Source organism: Candoia aspera, chromosome 5 (genome assembly GCF_035149785.1).
Source record: "Candoia aspera isolate rCanAsp1 chromosome 5, rCanAsp1.hap2, whole genome shotgun sequence".
Taxonomy (NCBI): domain Eukaryota; kingdom Metazoa; phylum Chordata; class Lepidosauria; order Squamata; family Boidae; genus Candoia; species Candoia aspera.
In genome coordinates this window covers 84456842-84477578 of record NC_086157.1, presented here as the reverse complement: position 1 = coordinate 84477578, position 20737 = coordinate 84456842, and the positions used below count along the sequence as shown (strand labels likewise).

At 35.8% G+C, this 20737-nt stretch overlaps 1 protein-coding gene across 1 annotated transcript in view; it reads right to left on the bottom strand.

Moving 5' to 3' along the window:
- ABI3BP (ABI family member 3 binding protein) overlaps positions 1-20737 on the bottom strand; it is a 185183-nt gene that overhangs the window by 147940 nt on the left and 16506 nt on the right. Inside the window, exons 4-8 of the mRNA XM_063304721.1 lie at positions 16330-16398; positions 11567-11699; positions 9506-9687; positions 4881-4942; positions 943-991 (exon numbers count right to left, since the gene is read on the bottom strand). Of these exons, the coding sequence (XP_063160791.1) occupies positions 943-991; positions 4881-4942; positions 9506-9687; positions 11567-11699; positions 16330-16398 (495 nt within the window). The remainder of the gene's footprint in view (positions 1-942; positions 992-4880; positions 4943-9505; positions 9688-11566; positions 11700-16329; positions 16399-20737) is intronic.

Genomic DNA, 20737 nt, shown 5'->3' with positions numbered 1-20737 from the left:
AATGGACAGTTAATCTCTTACTGAAGCCTTGAATGCCACCACCTGCACACTAGGTCTCTAGTGCAGAGTTTCTCGATCTTGGCAGCTTTCAGATGTGTGGATTCCAACTCCCAGAATTTCCTGCTGGCTAGGAAATCCTGGGAGTTGAAGTCCACACATCTTAAAGTTGCTAAGGTTGAGAAACATTGCTCTAGTGATCCCTGTTCCTAAAGGAAAACAAAACCCTGAAGCCTGGTATTTGATGTATGTGACAATATGGTATGGGTTATTTTTAGTTAAATTTGGGCGTACTTATCAAAGTTTCAGCTTTAAGCTTTCCACAACAGATCTCTGAGTTCCTGATATAATGACCATATGCAAAACTGGATTCTTGGACTAGATCTAGCCATGCAAAATGCTGTACACCATTTTTGCTAAGTGGAAAATAGTTTTCCTGTTGGGAAAGAAACATACCAAAGTATAGCACTTATCAAATGTTACCAGAATCTACTTGATTAGGGGCATAGAACCTTATGAATAATCAAAATCAATATACTGATATGCAGTACAGTTTTATTTGCAAAAAGCTTGTGATAATAGTGATTCTGCATAACCTTCTTTGAATAGTTTCTGTCCATAGGCTATATAAGGAGGGATTCCTGCTTTGTTGCCAAACCATTGGGGGGAAAAAAAGGATGAATTCAATCCAAGTTTTATTTAATTTTCTGCAAGGACGAGAAGTTCTGCTATATGACTTGACTACTGCAAGATTTTTCTCACATCTGAGGGGAATTGTCTGAGACAACTGAATTTGCTGAAAGAGGTGATATTTTAGAACATTTCCACCTTGCTTAAGTTAAGCATATTTATTTATGTTCCGATTGCATACAAGCTACACTCATAAATCTTTTCATGCACATTCTTTCTATTCTATAAATATCAGCATAAGAGGTCCCACAATACCTTGTTTGATTACTTGAACTGGAACAAGAGTTTTTGAATCTGGTATAAACTGAAGAAAAGTAAAGTAAAAATAAAGGGACATATGAAATACCAGTATATTTTTTTAAAGACACAAATACTGTTCTTTCCCTCTAAAATTTATTTTTTCTCAATAGTGCATAAAGCTTTCATGTGCACAGCAAATGCACTAGATGACAGCTTATCTAATTATAAGCATTTTCTTTGTTTATTTCATGGTAAATATTTTATGAAGTGTTTTACTTCATAAAGGCATGTCATGAATATCCATTCCAGCTGCTAAAGGGCATGAGAGGAGAAAACTTGGGGAAGGATGTCATAAACTAAGCGCTTAAACTATTTCTGCCAAACTTTTAAAGATTCTTAAAGGCCTTGGTCAGAATGTTCATTTGATTAAATACACAAACACACACACACACACCCCTCCATTTGTTTCTTAATCCTACAATAGAAAAAAATAGTTTCCATTGATAAGCCAGAGTATATAGGGAATCTGAAATAATTACATTTTAACTGATTAGTTTTTCTTCTTGAATGACTAAATTATATTTTGGATGGAGCTCCCCCCATGTGTGCAGCTTGGAGCTTGTCACCACCCTTTAAAGAGGCCCCAGGAACAAAGCTTTCAATGTGTATTTCATAGTCAAGCATCAGTCATCTTTTGGACTAATAAATAAATGATTTTTTAAAAATATTTTGTAAACATTTCAATCCCACTGAGGTAATTTAACCAAGCATCACACAAGCTTGTCTAGCCCTAATTTATTTATTTATTTATTTTACTCTCATTCCAATTAGTATCTGACAACTAATGGGCATAACTTAAATTTTCAGGACATTGCATAAAACTTGATATGTTTATGGCTCATGGAAGTCCAAGGAGCTTTTACCTACTGCTGCAAGATAAGGACTGAATAGGGCCCATCAGATCTGGATCCATTCCTGCAATATCCAAATTTAAATTATTTGGCCTGCATTAAACTGATAAGGTAAGAACAAAGAATCCTATGGCTTCTTGAAGAGTAATCAATTTGTTATGCCATGATATTTTATAGCCAAGATTAAAATCCATCACAAGTGAGGACACAGCCTTTATAATTCATTTTTTCATGATATCTGAGGAACAAGCAATATATTGAGATAAGTGCACAGAACTATTTAATAAAAAGTAAATTAATTATATTCCTATTTTTTAAAAACAAATATGACAAACTCAGTTATACAGGATATGTTAGGCAGTAGTTACACTCAGGAGTGAATGTAAGAGTAGTCAAAAAAGTCAAGATTACGCAACACATGTAAAAAGGAATGGGCTTCAATCATGCAGACACAGATACCACCTTGATCTTTTCACCTCCCCTGAGGACACCCCTTGTTATTTGAAGCATTGCTAATTCAAACAAGAATGCTAAACCACCTTTTTCCGCGAACAGATGTGGAAATTTAACAATTTAAAACATTCCACTATGCTATAACGTTATATGTGAAGAAGAAAAGAAAGTAAATGGAAATGCATATTCCAAGTTCTTTTTCTGAATACTGGTATGCCAATAATCAAACTGAGTCCTGATCAACTCCTAATCAAACACAGGGAGAAAAATTCCAACACTTCTTTGGAACAGTCTAAAGTGTAAGTGCTCTAACAAGTTCTAAAAATTTGTCAAGTTTATTTTTTTAAATTGCGAAGGTGAAAGGTCCCTTGTGCTAGCACCGAGTCATGTCTGACCCTTTGGAGGGACACTGCTTTCACAATGTTTTCTTGGCAGACTATAGTGGGGTGGATTGCCATTGCCTTCCGCAGTTGCCACTAATTTTTAAAAATTAGCTTCCCTTTTAGATTAAACTAATCTGGGGATGGGGATGAAATATTTTTTCTGTACCTTTTTCAGTACAATACTGTAATATCCTTTTTGAGGAACATTGATCAACACATATTCCATGTTAATTTTATGTATTAAGTCCTTCTACATTAGCAATAATGTTGCAATTCAGAATACTTATAAACTCTCTTTGGTTATTCTCATAATGTTGCTGCTGTATGCAAGAAAGAGAGAAAAAGGAAAACAAGCTAATTCTGTCTCTTTTTCAGACCTAAGAATCCTGTCTTCGGTAACCTTGCCTTCTTGCCATAGAACATGATTGTCAGTAGGAAAAAGCTTCTCGAATCCATGGTATGCAAGGGTTCTTAACTGCCTTCATAATTACAAAAAGCTCTTCTATCAACAGATACTTTTAATGGATGAAAAGCTGAATGACAGCTAAGGGAGAATGTAGGTAGCATGCTTATTCTTGCTCCTTTCTCTGCAAGTAGAAGCAACACCCATTGATAATAACTGAAAAGGGCTTATGCTATTACTTATGCAATAAAAGTGGGTTGGGGGGAAGAAAGATTTAAACACCAGTGTTCCAACTCTAAACATGCCAAACCACTCATGAGATGCATTGCTGGACTATACATATTTACTATACGTAAATCCAAAGTGGATTGCTAGTATATTCTTTAGTATACTGTAAGTTAACTAGGATATTATAAATTAACTGAATCACTGTAAAACAACCAGTGTGAAAGAATTCAGCTTCTTGTGTTAACAAGATGATGAGTCATGGTAGGAAATCTCCTTAAACTCTGGCAAGATGTCACCTGCATGTCATGGACTACTCTAAGCCAGAAGCTTAGCGGCCTGATCCAACAGTTGTCAGCCCCAAGAGTTGGAACATAATCAATCATCTGAGTATATCAGCATAAAATCAGCAAAAATAGGTACAGAGGACTCAGGTGATGAGGGGACAAATCCTGGAAGGACTCCTCACCATCCACCCCAGGATGCATCAGCAGCTTTGGACAAACAGGCAATCTGCTTGCCTACTGAAGAAGATGCCAATGCCAATAACTGAGCCACATGTCCATTTGGCCTATTTAAAAACAGCTTCCAGTTATCTGGAAGTCATATGTTGGAAACGACTCACTAACCTCAGATCTGTGTTCCTGTGTTCTTGCTTCCTGTTCTACTCCTTGACTCTTGGCTCCTTGACTTGAACCATCTAACTAACCTTTCTGGTTTTTGACTCCTGAACTGTTGTGGATCACATGTTCTTCTCTGTCACAGCTGTACCCTGTTTCCCTGAACCCATGTTCTACTTGTCTCCTATGGCTTGACTTGGGACCAAACTCTAAACTATATTTTCAAGGCATGTGTGTGTCTGCACAGCCAGCAGTGTACCTGTTTTTGTAATTAACTGCAATACTATTTGTCAATGAACCACTTGTAAATAGAGCTGGTGTGTTTGTTCAGCCTGAACACTGAAGAGCGAGATATTACCAAGGTGGTACTTTGGTATGATCTCCAAATGATCTTCAGCTCCATTATACTAAATAACCTAAAGGTAAATTCTGAAGTGCTATGAGCAGAAGTAGATATGCTTATAGCATAATATTGCCTATATATCTGCATATTAAGATATTGTAATGGTGTGGCTTATTTACAATGAAAGTTAAAATAAATAGTTTAAAAACCAATTTACTAGTACATTAAAATAGACACTAGATTGCACTCAGAAAAATAAGAATATGCAAAGGAAAATAAACATAATCTTAATGTCAAATCAAGGGCAAAACAATTATAAACCAAGTATTTCAGCTCTAAAAGTCTTCTTGAATAATTCACATAATCAAAAATGTATTTAATACTAAAAATTCAAACAAGACAATTAAATCCAGTTTATCTTGACCTTGCTTTCGATGGAATATACTGTACTTCTGATGTGAAAAGTGAGAAACATTTGTAGCTTCCCTTAATAGGATTTAATAGCAGTATTTGCATATATTATTAAATTTCGTATGGAAAAAGGGGAAATTTCAGATTCACATAACTTATACAGCAAATATGCTAATAAAAATAAAAATAATTTTCATTGCATACCTGTGTTTGGATTTTAGGTAACTTGTAATTGTTCTGGAGTTGTCCATTTTCTTTGTTTTTACCTGACATAAATATATATTTATATGTAAAAATCCTCCAATAGTTGCATAAATGTACATACACACAATAATTTTGTAATTTCAAATGTAATGTGTACTCTTCATTTTACTTCCCATTGTTTATGTCATAGTTAATGATAAGTTTAATGGAAATATTGGCCTGATCTTCAACCTATATTTAAATTCCAGCTCTTTTTTGCAATTAAGTCAGCATTATACTTAACTAAAGTGGGTAATATTTATGGGTAAATTATTTTATTTATTTATTACATTCATAGCCCACCTTTTTCCTAAAGACAATGCTATAAGCATATAAAAATAGTAACTAATTCAATTCAAATATTTAAACTCATCAAATAAAAATAAAAAAGTTACAAACAGTATATATATATATACACACACAAATACACACACACACACAAACACACAATAATCTTATAGGGTTAGTCTAGGCTCAGTCATTGCAAGAAGGTCCTCTCATCTTCCTGCTGAATATATTCCTGGTACTAGCACAAGAGAAAGGACCCCCACAAAGATTATAACTTGAATAGGCCCATATGAGAAAATGCAAACCTTCAAGTAACCTTGGCTCATGTTTTATGCAGTTTTATAAGCATAAGTAGCATCTATACATATGCCCAGAAATAGGCTGTTACTGTTAACTGAAGAAGCAAGGAGATGATTCTCATGTTTTCCAAATCAATAGCCTGGGTTCAGGATTGTGCACTAACTAAAACATCTAAACAGTTTTCAAAGTCAGTCCTTTAAAAAGCATGCTATATTACCCTAAAATATGGGATGTAGCAAGATTTTATATAAACAGGAATGAACCTATCTGGCACACTAGTTTTAGTTATACTAATGAATCTTCTGAGTATTTAACCAATTTCACTAGTTCTTCTTTCATTTGTTTTATTACCCACAGTCCTCTTGAAAACCAAGGAGAGCTGTAGGAGAGATTGCCCAGAAGCAGTTGGGCTTATGGGTACAACCTATAATGGGGGGAAAGTAGAACAGAATGGATGAAATAGAAAAAGAGAGAAACAGATACTTAAGCAATGAAAAGAGTATTCTCATTATCTTAAATAGGTAATTTATTCATTCATACAAATAAGCAATATTTAAACTGACCAGTTAAAGTGTTGTCGGCAAAAGCCCATACAGTTGGTAAAATTCAAGTACCATATTCATTCTCTGTACCTAAGAGAATCAATTTCTCTGCGGTTTTCTTATTTAAAGGCAGGAGTGGAGAACTTGAAGACTCAGCCCCAACTCTTTTTTTTAAAAATAATATAATATTCCTTCTGACTATATCACTTCCTCACCTCTAAAAACATTGTCCTCCAAAAATACAAGTATAGCACTTGGCCACCAAATGTTGCCTATCTTAAGATATTCAAAACTGGTACTTGGAATGTGTAACTCATTTTCTGCAAAAACAAATTGACTCTCTACTATGAAACTTATCTTTGCCTAGAGTACATGTGGATGCACTGATTACTATAAGTATAGGCATTTAAGGTAGCTGTATAAGTGAAAAACACTAAAGAATGTTCAAACTATTGAACAGTGGCACTCATTTCACATGCCAGTAAGGCAATACTCAAGATACTGAAAGGTAGACTTCAGCAATTCATGGAGCGAGAATTGCCAGATGTACAAGCTGGGTTTAGAAAAGGCAGAGGAACTAGGGACCAAATTGCCAATATCGGCTGGATAATGGAAAAAGCCAGGGAGTTTCATAAAAACATCTATTTCTGTTTTATTGACTATTCTAAAGCCTTTGACTGTGTGGACCATAACAAATTGTGGCAAGTTCTTGGTGGCATGGGGATACCAAGTCATCTTGTCTGCCTCCTGAGGAATCTGTATAATCACCAAGTAGCAACGGTAAGAACAGACCACGGAACAACGGACTGGTTTAAGATTGGGAAGGAGTACAGCACGGTTTGTATACTCTCACCCTACCTATTCAACTTGTATGCAGAACACATCATGCAACATACTGGGCTTGATGAATCTGAGGCTGGGATTAAAATCACTGGAATAAACATTAACAATCTCAGATATGCATATGATACCACTTTGATGGCTGAAAACAAGGAGGAACTGAGGAGCCTTATGATGAAGGTGAAAGTGCAAAAGCTGGCTTGCAGCTAAACCTCAAAAAAACCAAGATTATGGCAACCAGCTTGATTGATAACTGGCAAATAGAGGGAGAAAATGTAGAGGCAGTGAAAGACTTTGTATTTATAGGCACAAAGATTACTGCAGATGCTGACTACAGTCAGGAATCAGAAGACATTTAATTCTTGGGAGGAGAGCAATGACAAATCTCGATAAAATAGTTAAGAGCAGACACATCATGCTGACAACAAAGGTCCGCATAGTTAAAGCAATGGTGTTCCCCGTAGTAACATATGGCTGCGAGAGCTGGACCATAAGGAAGGCTGAGCGAAGGAAGATAGATGCTTTGGAACTGTGGTGCTGGAGGAAAATTCTGAGAGTGCCTTGGACTGCAAGAAGATCAAACCAGTCCATCCTCCAGGAAATAAAGCCAGACTGCTCACTTGAAGGAATGATATTAAAGGCAAAACTGAAGTACTCTGGCCACATAATGAGAAGACAGGATACCCAGGAGAAGATGCTGATGCTGGGGAAAGTGGAAGGCAAAAGGAAGAGGGGCCAACCAAGGGCAAGATGGATGGATGATATTCTAGATGTGATGGACTCAACCTTGGGGGAGCTGGGGGTGGCGATGACTGACAGGAAGCTCTGGCGTGGATTGGTTCATGAAGTCATGAAGAATCGGCAGCAACTGAATGAATAAACAAACATAAGTGGAATAGTGTTACATATAAAATGAAGAAAAAATGGGGAAGCCAACAGTTAGTCTTTGCAACAGCCTTCATGGGAAGAGAGAAAAGTGAGACTATAAAAAAATATACCAGAAGCAGTTAAGAGGCTATTCATCATGATTCTCACCACTGTCTACAATAGGAAGATAAAGGTGTGTGTGATAGTCCCCTTCTAGCTATCATCTATCTATCTATCTATCTATCTATCTATCTATCTATCTATCTATCTATCTATCTACCTACCTACCTACCTACCTACCTACCTACCTACCTACCTACCTACAGCTCACCCTCTGGTCTTCCTCTACTTTACTTGATTTCCAAAGACCTGGCTCATTAGGAAGGCATTTGAGGTATTAGCTGGCCTGGTGGATAGCACTGTGCTGGTCTGGGGGATATTTCTGTGTTGGATTTTTAATTTTTTTTTTAATTTTTTTTTTTTTAACCCTTGTTGTGGCATTCTGTAAGCCACTTAGAGCCTGTATGAATTTAGTGGCATTAAACAAAGAAATCTTTATTATGGTCAAAGACCAGCATATTAGTGGCATTAAGATATAAATAAACAAATAAATAGGAATATTTCAATTAAAGGCACAGGAGCTCTATAAAACCTCAATATTATTTTCTCAACATTAGAAAAGCTGATGCTGTCTTTCATTGTCCCCCTTACTGGAAAGTTCAGATCTGAAAAAAACCCAACACATAAAATATTGCATATAATGATTTGGCTTCAAAAGATGAAATTCAAATAAAAAAGCTAGTATGGAAATAACCAGTAAGTATATGGAATCTCTCAAAATCTAAATTCATAAGGGTCAGCTCTACTGCCTGGAGTAACATTGGAAGCAGATAATCTATTTAAAACAATAGAGCAAAGTGAAATAGAGTAAGGGAATGCAGATGGTTTTACTCAATTCTCCTATGGATTTCATTTTATATGAAGAAGAGATCCACTAATCATAGCTTTTACATACATAGCTTTGTATGTGATGTGGATGATACGTAAGATTTCCATGTTGATAATTTACAGTATCATTAGCCATTGTTGAGGTGATATAAATCCACATTTGTGTGAATCTCCTTACAGGCATAAAATGCACATGTACTATCAATAGTTATTATTTATTTATTATTAAATTTGTAAGTTGCTTGACTCCACCCACTCTGGGCAGCTCACAAGTAAAACCATTTTTTAAACGATAAAATCAGAAGTAAAAATAAGGAATAAAAATAAGGAATAAAGAATAGCAAGATGACAGAAACTGGACTGGAATGGAAAAAAATGGATCCAAGGATGCTTCACTCACCCTTGCTAAAGGCCTGGGAGAAGAGCTGGGTCTTCATAGACCTTTTAAACAACAGCAGGGCAAGGGTCATCTGGATCTTGGGGGGTACCTCATTCTAGAAGGCACACTTCTGGGGTCCTGATAGATGACATTGTTTAATTGAAGGAACCTGGAGCATGCCAACCATTCCAGATTGAATTGGACAGGCAGATACTATGAAGATAGTTTATCTAGTCTGGGTGTTATTTATGCGTTTTTGTTTGTGCGGTCATGTTCCTCTTTTAAATTATATATACTTTTAAAAATCATAAGCCGCATAGAGTCTTTTTGGAGTCAAGGCAGCCAAAATTCCAATCAATCAATCAATCAATCAATCAGGCTTTTTAAACAGTGAAAATTCAAAACTGTTACAAATTACTTACCACCTATAGCCACCTTGTGAGTGAAAATCTTACTCCAGTTCCCATCATATGTATTGTCTTTCACTCCAAATTCATAAATAGTGTTAGGTTTCAAATTGTCCACCACTGTTTCTGTAGTTGGACAAAGCTGCAGAATCCACTCCTTATTCTTGTCCTTTTCTCTGTAGCGCACTGTATAAAATCTAGTCAATAAAAGTAAACATAAACTTTCAATCTGAGAAAAATGAAGGACATTTAAAGTAATGTGTGCATCTTTGCTTAAAGCAAAACACAGATTTATTGTGGCAACCTTTATGTGTGTACTCAGTTTTCTTTTACTTCAGACATTCTTGATTGTGGGAAAAGGACCCTGAAATGGTGAGAATTGAGACATTAGACAGAATAACTTCATTGTCTAAATTGCGGCCGTGTGTCATGAGCACTAATGGTGAGCAGGAGGGGGCCTCTATCCAGGGGGAAAAATGCATGAGTAGTAGAGAGAATTTGAGCTGTCATTCAAAGAGACACAGAAGAGACCCGCCTTGACTTTTGGGGTTTATCTGTCTGGGTTTTTTCACGCTTCTTCAGTTTGGTAGGATTTTCTGTCTACTGTAGCAGTAATAAAACACTAGAGACTTATTCCTCGTCTCGGCGTGGTTCCTGCTTGTCAGGACACCATGCCTTGAATCAGTTCATTCCAACTATCCAGACTGAGGTAACATCTCAAGTCTGATCAGTGCTCCCTCACCCAGGTTTCTTAGCAACCATGCTAAACTAGTTGGGATAGATTATGCTTTGACAGCTATTTATTTCTTTGATTTTATTGTAAATATCTTTGCAAATGCAGAGTGTTTTAAACTTCCCTTTAAAACATACCCTAGTTTTCTCATCTGCCTGTCATTTCTCTGTATAACACATGCAATCAAGATATATTTAATAACAGACACCTCTTTTTTGCAACCATATAGTTTTAGGAAATTCCCTGTAGGCATAAAATTATTAAGATGTCTAACATTTCCTCATAAATTATGACAACTCCTCCATTTAATTTAGAAATCTAGCAATCTACTTCTGATTTAATCCCATCGAGATAAAAATCAGCCTCAAAGCATAATGGAAACCATGTGAACTAATTTGTTGAAGTAGCACTATATTTACATCAGCATACAAACAGCAGCCTAATTAGTAACTTAGGTGGAGGCCACATGGTAAATTCAAGGTTGAATTATCTTCAATTGCAGATTTGTTATGTGAATGACTCTCAAACCACAGTGCTGTTAAAAATATTCTTTCATTTTTTAAAAAAATAGCATATTCAATAGAACTGATTGGATTCTCTAAAAAAAATCTTGCCCGCTATTCATATTTTTGTTACTGTTCGTAGTCTGTTTTTGTTCAGCTACTTCCTTTATTAGCATTATTATCTTTCTTATTTGTTTCACCTTCCTTGACCTCATTATTCTACATTCATTCATTTGGCAGTAGTGACAATATGAATTTGTTTACAAGTTTGTGCAAGTTATCATGTCAAAGATATCTCGGTGATATCACTGTTGTAATTGTGTAGGACATCAGAGATTACAGGACTGGATGATATTGTAGACGAATGAGGTTAAGGTCTAAAACAGAAGAAATATTGTTCAGAGAAGGATAGTACTAAAGTAGCATATTTACTTCACTTAGTTATTATATAAATAACATGGGTCAAAGTTATTATATAAATAACATGGGCCTCTGATTGTTCTATCCTTCCAACAAGCTGAGAGTTTGGGCTGAGAGAATGCGACTGGCCCAAAGTCACCTAGTGAATTTTCATGGTTGAGGATGAACTTGAAGCTGGCCCTGCCCAGTCTTAGTTTGGAACCTTAGCTACTATACCACACTAACTTTTAAATGTGTTTAACATGTGACAGACTTGCTCAGGGCGAAGGCATTTTTACCTTCACAAAAAGAAACATAGAAAGAATGGTTATAGTGCAATCCTATCCAAACTGTAATTGTAAGCTCATGTCATTTCATGAATAAAACACATTTTTGCACGGAAAACAGATGCAAGGAAAAACAATCATTCCATTCCATTACCTGTCATTTGGACAGTTATTCATTTTAGTCCAATCATGCTTTGGATTAACTAATATTCCCCAGGATAGGAAGACAGATGTTGGAGTTAAATTGCCTATTACCAGTTGAAGGGGTTTGGGTGTCTTTCTTCTACCTATATAAGAGAGTAATATATATTTTATATTCATATATTTTAAGATATATCACAAGGGATTCTAAATTTATCACCCATAACCCTATACAATGATCCATTCGAATGCAACATATCTCTTTCTTTCATTGCTAAAATTGCACACAGATGAGTGCTGTGGAACACCAGAAGGTCCACATCCATAGTTGATAAGCTGTATTCAATTTGGAGTCACTTAATTTAAAACTGGAAAGATTACCTCTCTTGTATTTCGAAGAGATACAGTCAAGGACAGGTATTTTTTGTCAAAATGCCTGTAGTAGGACATGATGATAATCAAAACCAGGTAACATTGTTTACTCTTTATAATCAATTACTCATAATTCTTTCCCTACAGACCTTACATTTATACCCCAATATGTAAGAAGTAATGTAATGCTTCCTCTGTCCAAATCACTTTCTATCCACAGTCATCCATAGATCACCCACAGGTATATACAACTGTTTACAGCAGGGAACTTTTGTATATATACCAAGACTCCTTGTTGCCAACAATCATGCTGTTCCCATGGAAGAAGGCCCTTCAGTCATGCTATAACATGACTTACAAAAGGAAGTGATTGCTCAATGCAACTAACTACTAAAACCTGAGGAATATAATTTGGAACTTGAGTGCTGCAGCAATCCCATGTACCTGTCCAGCCCTTATTCTTGATCAAAGTTATTCATGAACAATTTGCATACACTTCCAATTCCTTTTAAAGACCACTTAGGTTGCCAGCACAAATTCATCAAATAAGGAAAGGTTCATTTCACCCATAGTATTCCTTTGTAAGTAAGTACTACAGTCACAATAGACTGCATTATTTACATGTTACTATTCACAAGGGAAGGTGTGGTGGGAATGAGCCCCATCATCTCAAAATCTGTGAGCAGAGGCATCTTTATAAGCAAGAAAGTTGTCTACACGTAGGACTTTCACACATACAGCAATACAGAAGTTGGTTTCCTGTTGATATGAATCTTGCATATCAATGGTTGTATGCTCAATGGATTTTCTCTTGCACAGAGCCCCGCTTTACGAGTCAGGAGTGTCCAGAGGGTATAGTGGAAAAAAAATGTCAAGACTGTGGCAGTGATAGTGCACTTGAAGCTCTGCCTATTTTTCATGTGTGTCCCCCACATGGTGCACATAAAAACAGATGGGACTTTGATCGTAATCTTGGTTTCCATTTTGTGTTTTTAACCATACCCTGCAGACAACCCTGCTAGGAGTGGATATCTCTGATAACTAATCCAGTACTCAGAGGTGCTCAATCCATATAGGTGAATTAGCCTGTCATTTAGGGCACCAAGTTGAGTAGTGCCAAATTTTAAGACAAAAGTTAATTTTAAAAATACAAATATATTTTTTTCTGAGGGTAGGGTGCCAGTTGCTGGTAGCTAGTTTAGGGCTGCAATTGTTCATATTTTAGGAGGAACAGAGTTTATGCCTTGGATGACAATTAGTTCCTTTATTCCCAGTTCCTGAAAGGGCTCACATGCAATGTGTTATATAGGAGACTGGAAGAATGGACATTTACACTTTTGATTCCTTTGTAGTAACATCTACAAACTAATGAAACTCTAAAAACATAGTTGTAGGCATACAGCAAATTGCACATTCAGCTGAACTTTAACTTTTTTCTCTGTGTACTGTTCAGATTTCTCCAGCTTAATTTGTAATTATCCTTTCTTCATAACTTTAAATGTGTGGGTGGGTGTGCATACATACATGCCAATTTCTTCCATCTCCAAATGTCCTTTTCTTCATTCCTTAAATACTGCTTAGCATGAGCTAGTCAGTCACCCATTATTCTACAGTTTTATGAGCTCTCCTTCTGCAAGTCTTGTTAATGACTAGTTAACACATATATTTAAGTCAATCTTTTAACATCAACAAGATGAGATTTCCATTCCTTGGGTTTTGAGTAGAACGTGTATATCTCATAAGGCTGGGTTTTAAGCAGCACTAACAGATGAACCCAGGCATACTGGCTTTTTTGTTTAGAGATATGTGGTAGCTTTATTTCCATGAAGCATTTCCCAGATACATTGGCTCATAGCTTCCATTGTATTATGGAAAAAGCAGACAACTTGAAGTGGGAGCGGATGCTGAAAATAAGTGAAATGTTAGTGCCATTTTATGTGTCTACTAAGCAAGCATCCTCCATTAATTAGATTCAAGTGAGTTGCTCATGGAAAAATGCCAGTACCTGGTGATGCCTGCCTGATAGCCAAAGATCAGCATCCAGTAAAACTAAAAGGGAACTTTTTACTTTAGTCCTGGTAGTTTGAACAGAAGTGTTGTCTGTACATGGGCACAGAAACACATAGACAACTAGGGACAGCTTTCAAAGTGACCAGTGAACCTTGGAAAGGATGTAGCTGCTTTAAAATTTAAAAAGCAATGCTTCATTTAAGCTAATGCACTTTACAAAGTGCCACTTTCAAATGTTTTGGCAGCCCTAGAAAATAGCCTAATATTGAAGACTTACTACCTCCAATAAGTCATGGAGATCAGAATGGTCTCTCTCTCTCTCACCAGATTGTTTTGTTTGGTGGTTTTAAGTTCCTTTTTGTGATGCTTGGGATAAAACCACTTTTCTCTCTGACAACCACTGAACCTTTGTAACATTTGTTTAAACCTTGCAAATAACTTTGACTCTGATCACTAAACCAGTCATCTTTTATTGTATTTGTTTTTCTATTTGTTTCACTAGATTTTTTAAGCAGAATATTATTCTGGATTCTTAATGATTCCTTCAACTCTTCTCTAGCATCCAACCTTCATTTTCAAATCAGAATTTTCTACTTTTTTTCTTAATTCACCTTATTACCCTATTTAACAAAGAGAGCATTCTGCCTTGCACAAAGAAAACTAGTTCAAATTCCATATGTAGTATGTGTTATCCACCATCTTCCTTATTATTTTCTTTTATGAGACAACAAATGTCATTTTTCTTTGCTTAAGTACATTTATGCATCCAGTAAATTGGATGCAATATACATGGCTCCCACTTGCCCATTTTCAAGTTGTCTTTTAAAAGTTGTATTTCCCTGCAAGTCTTGGGTTAAGTCGATGAATGGGCTCTGGTGTCAAATTCACTGATTCAATGTAGTTTATACATCGTAACGTTTCACATGCCATGGCGCTGACGCGCATTTCTGCTGTGAGACCTTGTACCAAGCTCTGTATATGGAATCAGTACAATGGAATGTGTTTGGAATTATGTTATCTGTTCAAGGCCTTTTCCCACAGACCATCAGAAGCTGTTAGGAGCACCTGGGATTGTGAACTTGAGAAGATTCTACGGGGGGAGGGATTTCATTTGCACCGACGGTTTTTAGTTTGAATTTGGCACGCTTTCATCATTCTCAGCTTTCTCTGTGATCCTGCATACTATTCTTTAATAAATCAGATATCTTTGCATTCCTGCTCATGAGTCTCAGAGTGTTTTAGAATAGGCAACCATTACATCTGGGAGTTTTGAGAAAGTTGGACAGGGTTTTTTTTATTCCCTGAATGGATTTGATTTTTATTGCTGGAGCCATTTTGTATTTATTGCTGTTTTAATTTTGTAAACAGCAAGGATCATCCAGTGTAGTGTTAGACAATTCAATTCAGAGAAATTGTCTGCACTACTTATGATTCCATATGCAAGGACCATGGCAATCCAAGAGTGGCAGTGGCCCCTTGTCCTCACAGCATTGGACTTGCAGGCACACACAGTTTTCAAAGATAGTTGTTTTTTTTTCCTAGAGCTGAAGAGCAGATAGTTGACCACCTTGTCCTACCTCCCGGCTCCTGCTTTTCTCCCTTCCCTTCTGCAGCTAAGGAAAGTAGCACCTTCCTCTCACCTTTTTCCGTTGCTCTAAAGGGCAGCTTCACTGGTCATCCTGTACAATAGCCAGGGTGGGATTTTTTTTTTGCCCTTGTCATAAAAATCATACCTAAAGAATTAGGATGTAGCATATTGGCTGGCTCCATGGAAGACAGAGCTTAGCAGTGCAGGCACTTATGACAATATGAAACCTCTACTGAAATATGGAATTGTTCTGTATTTGTTGTCAGAGTTAGGTATGTCCCATTATTATACATGTGGATAATTGCGTTAATTGTTCCCCACTGTTTATGAGGCTAGGTGAAAATATGGATTAATTTGTCTTCAAATTAGAAGCAAAAAAAAAGCTATAGTTCAGGTATGTGAAACAACAGAGCAAAAAATCTGCTGGGTGTAGTCATGTGTCAAAGGAATGATGCTTCCTTTGGTCCCTTTGCAAGTATTTGGTTACATCATAAGAAAAAGCAAGATGATAATATAGGTTTGATTTTATGAGCATGAAAAAAATACATAATTCTTCAAGGTATCACTGAATTGTCTAACACTGGCTTCCTCTTTTAAAAAAGTTGAATAGGTTGGTTCACGTCTTGAAGTTGTATGTTTCATGGAATCATTCTTGAACAAAAGGAAAGATTATGACATAACAAACTCAGAGCAAAAGCTGAATGTTTATTATAATTTGTTGTCCAAATTCCAGGTAAGTCATTTTGATTGAAATATGGGTCTCCTGAGTTTTTATGGAAAAAAATTGTTAAACAGTTTTGCAGTACCTGAGCAGGGTTTCTTGTAATTAGGCACAGGTGCTGGCCTCACTGCAATCAAGTATCTTGGCTCTGCATCTGGAAAATATTAGTTATGACCATTTGAAAAGTCAGACAAGGGGGAAAATACCTGAGTAATCAAAACCATATCATGTATTTTATTATTTTTTCCCACTGTATTATTAGTGCTTCATTATTACCACATTCAGGTTATTCAAGTACATTTTCAAAATACCTAGAGTGTATTAGCATGCTAGTTTTGACTTTAAGATACCTTGTATCAGTGGAATTTTATAATCAAGTTGATAATATGCCTAACAGCACTGAATTGCCTAAAAGCTTCCTACTTCAGTAAAACGACATTTAAAAATACCCTCATTCATCACCTGTTCATGGTAAGAACCTCTTTCCCCAAACAGAATCACATGAATCTGGAAAAAATAGCAAAGAAACTTTTGCTTTACTGCTTGTATTTTCTATCAGGAAGAAGAAATGAATCTGGGATGAAGGAAGCTATGGATTAGAATGAAATAAATGGTGTTATTTAGAAACATGGAATATTTCCTTTCTATAGATGATGAACAAAAAGTGATGAACCAGTAATTCTGGTAGTAGAAATTTTCATTTGATTCAACTCTGATAACATTTCCATTTCCATTTACAATACTGTAGGTTGTAATGTACTTGAACTCTCAGCAATCCTCACCATGACTCCTGACTTTTTATTTTTCCTACTTCTGATACCTCCCAACCTATTTTTTTGCCATGCTAGCAATTACACAACCCCAGTTTAATTCAATGTCATGTGAATGTATATCATAAATATCCCGTTCTCTTTTTTCTCCAGAAAAAAATTGACCCAATTGAAACTCTATAAAAACTGCTCCAAACCAGTCATGGAAGCATGGAACAATATGTACAATAAAGTTAAGCTATACAAGCAATAGTTCCATAAAGAGAAGCCAGTCAATCAGATTATTATTAATCTTTCAAAAAGGTCAACTATTTTGGATTACAAGAAAATGTTAAATATACACATATAGCCTTGATGCAATAGTAATAATCTGCATACAAATATAGTACTGTTCTAAAAGTAACTGCAGTTTTCTGGAATAAATTCCCTGCTGACTGTACGGATTGAGATCCAGTTTCCAAATTCTTTAGAAATCTTGTTCTTGTTTGGAAACAAAGCCAAATTTGCCAATATTTTTATTCATAAGCTAACAAATTCTTAGTGCATTTGATAACTCTGGAAAAACACATGGTAAGAGGCCATAAGTTTACTTAATATTTCAAGTAAAAACAAGCTAAGTCATCCAAGAATTATTCACAATAAAAACTGATTAAAACAATATTTAGAGAAAGAAAAGGGTTTCTTTCTGGTTGTAAAAAAGCAGTGTACTGTTGTATGTACTTTCTCAATGGATAAGTCAGACTTTTTATTTTAATATTTTAAAAAAAACGTTTAGACAAAATAACCATTTTATACTCCATCTTACTCAGGTTATGTTGAACAGTATGATGAAATGTCTTGAACAGTGATTTAGTTAATAAAACAAAAATTACTTGGAATTAATCAGAACTCTCAGATGGTAAACATGTTAATCAGTCTACTATTGTATGTCCAGAATAGAGGAATATCAGATCATGTGTCAGCCTTTCTAGGTAGACCAGACCAAGAAATCAACTCCATGGGAAGGCGAAAACTATTTTTATTGAAATTGGCTATTATAATAGATCTTGCAAGTCTTAATATGTTGGACCTTCTCTTCCTACTTATAGTTCAGTAAGGGAGGTGTCTGAGTTACTTCCAAATGTTGTCTTGTGTTGTGGACTCAAAATATATTACCACTTGGCAATGGAGCTTACGTCTCTCTGTCAAGGTCATCTTCCTTACTCTCTACATCAAATGTGTGTGTATGGAGAGGAACTATTTCAGCATTAGCTACTTTTAAGAAACAAATATGTTTCCTCTGAAATAGCAGAGCAGATTAGTCAGAGCCTTATCTCAGGTTCTATTTGTTGTAATTTAGGATGAGAATTGATACATCTATTTACCTTATCCTTTTCTTCCTTTCCCTCCTTCTAATCTAACCTCTGTAAGCATTACAGTAGCTCTACCTTTACAGGCCAGTAGTAGATCACTTATTTAGGGAGAGATTCTTGTCCAGATCATAATCACCCTATACTGTTAAGGAGAAAGATGTGTAGTTAAGATGTGTGGTTCCAAAATATGTATTTATTCAGTAAATCACTTATTTCACTTTTTGTGAAATACATAAGAACTTTATTAAAACCGTTAACACTGGGAACCACAGACCTACTTCAAATTATGGTCAGGTTGGATCTTAAAAGGTTTATCATGTGACTACATTTTAGGCTTCACACCAGGACTCAGTGGTAAATCTCAGGTCTCCAGACCCTTAACCCTTATTTAGCAATGGCTTGATTTGTTAGAAGATCCTGAGGCACAGTTTAGCTAGATTACATTCTTGATTGCAGACGAGAATGAAGATTTATACACAACAGACAATTTGCTATGCCGCAGTGCAAAGAAGTCCAAGCCTATATATAGGTCTATGCTCCAGAGTTTAAAATAGGCTTTTTCCTCCCACCATTCCAAGTTAATGGATACTTGGCCATTCACCTGGTGGTCTTGGGAAGAATTTGACACAATATATGTTTACATAAAAGTTATTTAAGCTTGGGTGAGGTATATTGATTTTTTTAATTGATTGATTGATTAAGCATGCCTGTAATATTGTATTGTTTCTCAGTTTCCCTGAACTGTCTGTATGTCTTGTAATTTTCACAGACTTATTGGAATAGTTTTTTCTAGATGTTTCAGTAAAGCAAGCTGCAGAAAAACCTCCTGCTGATTCTAGTGCTTTTGTTTGATCAGTAGAAAAGATACAACACTGGGAAAGCCTTGCCAGCCTCAGCCCTTGCCAGTGTATCAGACATGGTGTTTTCTTCTTTTCGTAAAGAATAACTTTCTAGTTCTGTGTTTGGTTTTACATAACAACCTGGAAGGCACTATGAAGTTTTGTCCAAAGCTGACATAAATCACAATTTTTTCCATTAGTATACTATGTGGAAATCACTGAACTCTAGTGATTTTGATGTTTGGCAAGAAATACCATGTAATTGTTTCACTATGTCCTCAAGCCTATTACATTTTCTTCTGTAAGATGTCTTCACTTTTTCAGACTCCCTTTTGAGGGATAATAGCCCATAGTGAAGAAACAAGTAAGAAATTACAGGGCTTCATAGAGAGAGGGATCATTGAACACATTAAACTAAGTCCCTGACCTTATTAGGAGACAGTCACACTGGGGCATATTAAAATTGGAACTGAAACAATAGGATCATACAACACATACATTCAGGATTAGGAAAGTAGAGAATTAAGAATTAGGGGGAAAAGGAGCAGAAGTGCCATGATAGACTCTTAAATGGTTTTACTACCTATATTCACTGCTTTCAGTAGTAGAAGAATTTTGTTATGACAGGTCTGGCTGAAGAGTCTTTGAGTCTTTGAAGAGTTTTGAAGAAATTTACTGATATTTTTGTCTAGAATTTCTGAACAAACGTACACTTTCAAATAAGGGTTCAGGTGTTCCTGCCTTATATTTTACATACCACCCAGTACGGAGCTGATAATCCTGATGTTTATTCAACTAATGATAAGTGTTATCATAAATCACTTTGATCAAACTATATCACTATATCAAAGCTGATATAACTATGTAATTAGCTTTTAAAATATTTGTTTCCATATATAGCTTTTTTTTCTATCTGCTTTTAATGGGCTTGCTGATCTTTCTGTGCTGAGAAAGGTAAAGACTTTTTTGAGTCCAGACTAGCTGCTCATGATGACATGTAGATGTCCCTGGAGTTTTTTGGCCACATTATGCAAATGGTTTGCTATAGCCTTTTTCAGGATGATTAAAAAAATTTTTTTTTTAACTTTTATGTATTTTAGCCTACTCTCCTGGGATTTATTGGTGCCAACTTGGACTGGCCTAGCTTAACTTTTTGAAAACAGCCAAGGTCACCTAAATACTTCTGTAGGCCCTTCAGATACATTACAATCACATAATTCTTGGGCATGACTTTATGTTCACAGCTTTCCCTCATTAGAATAGGTTTTCTGATTGGGGTTTCTTTTATTAAATTCTGATTCTATTGTGTCATTTCTTAGCTGATGCCAGGTTATTGCCCAATTGCTTAATTTGGGCTCAATTGTCTCTGCATGGGATCTTTTATAATCACACAGTTATTGAGCATTCTGTCCCGAAAGCTTTCATAACTGGACTAATGTTTTTAAAATTTTATTTTCCTTTTGGGGAAATATGATATTTGGATACATTGTTCACCCAAATAACATAGCAATGATATGTGATGAACAGAATCA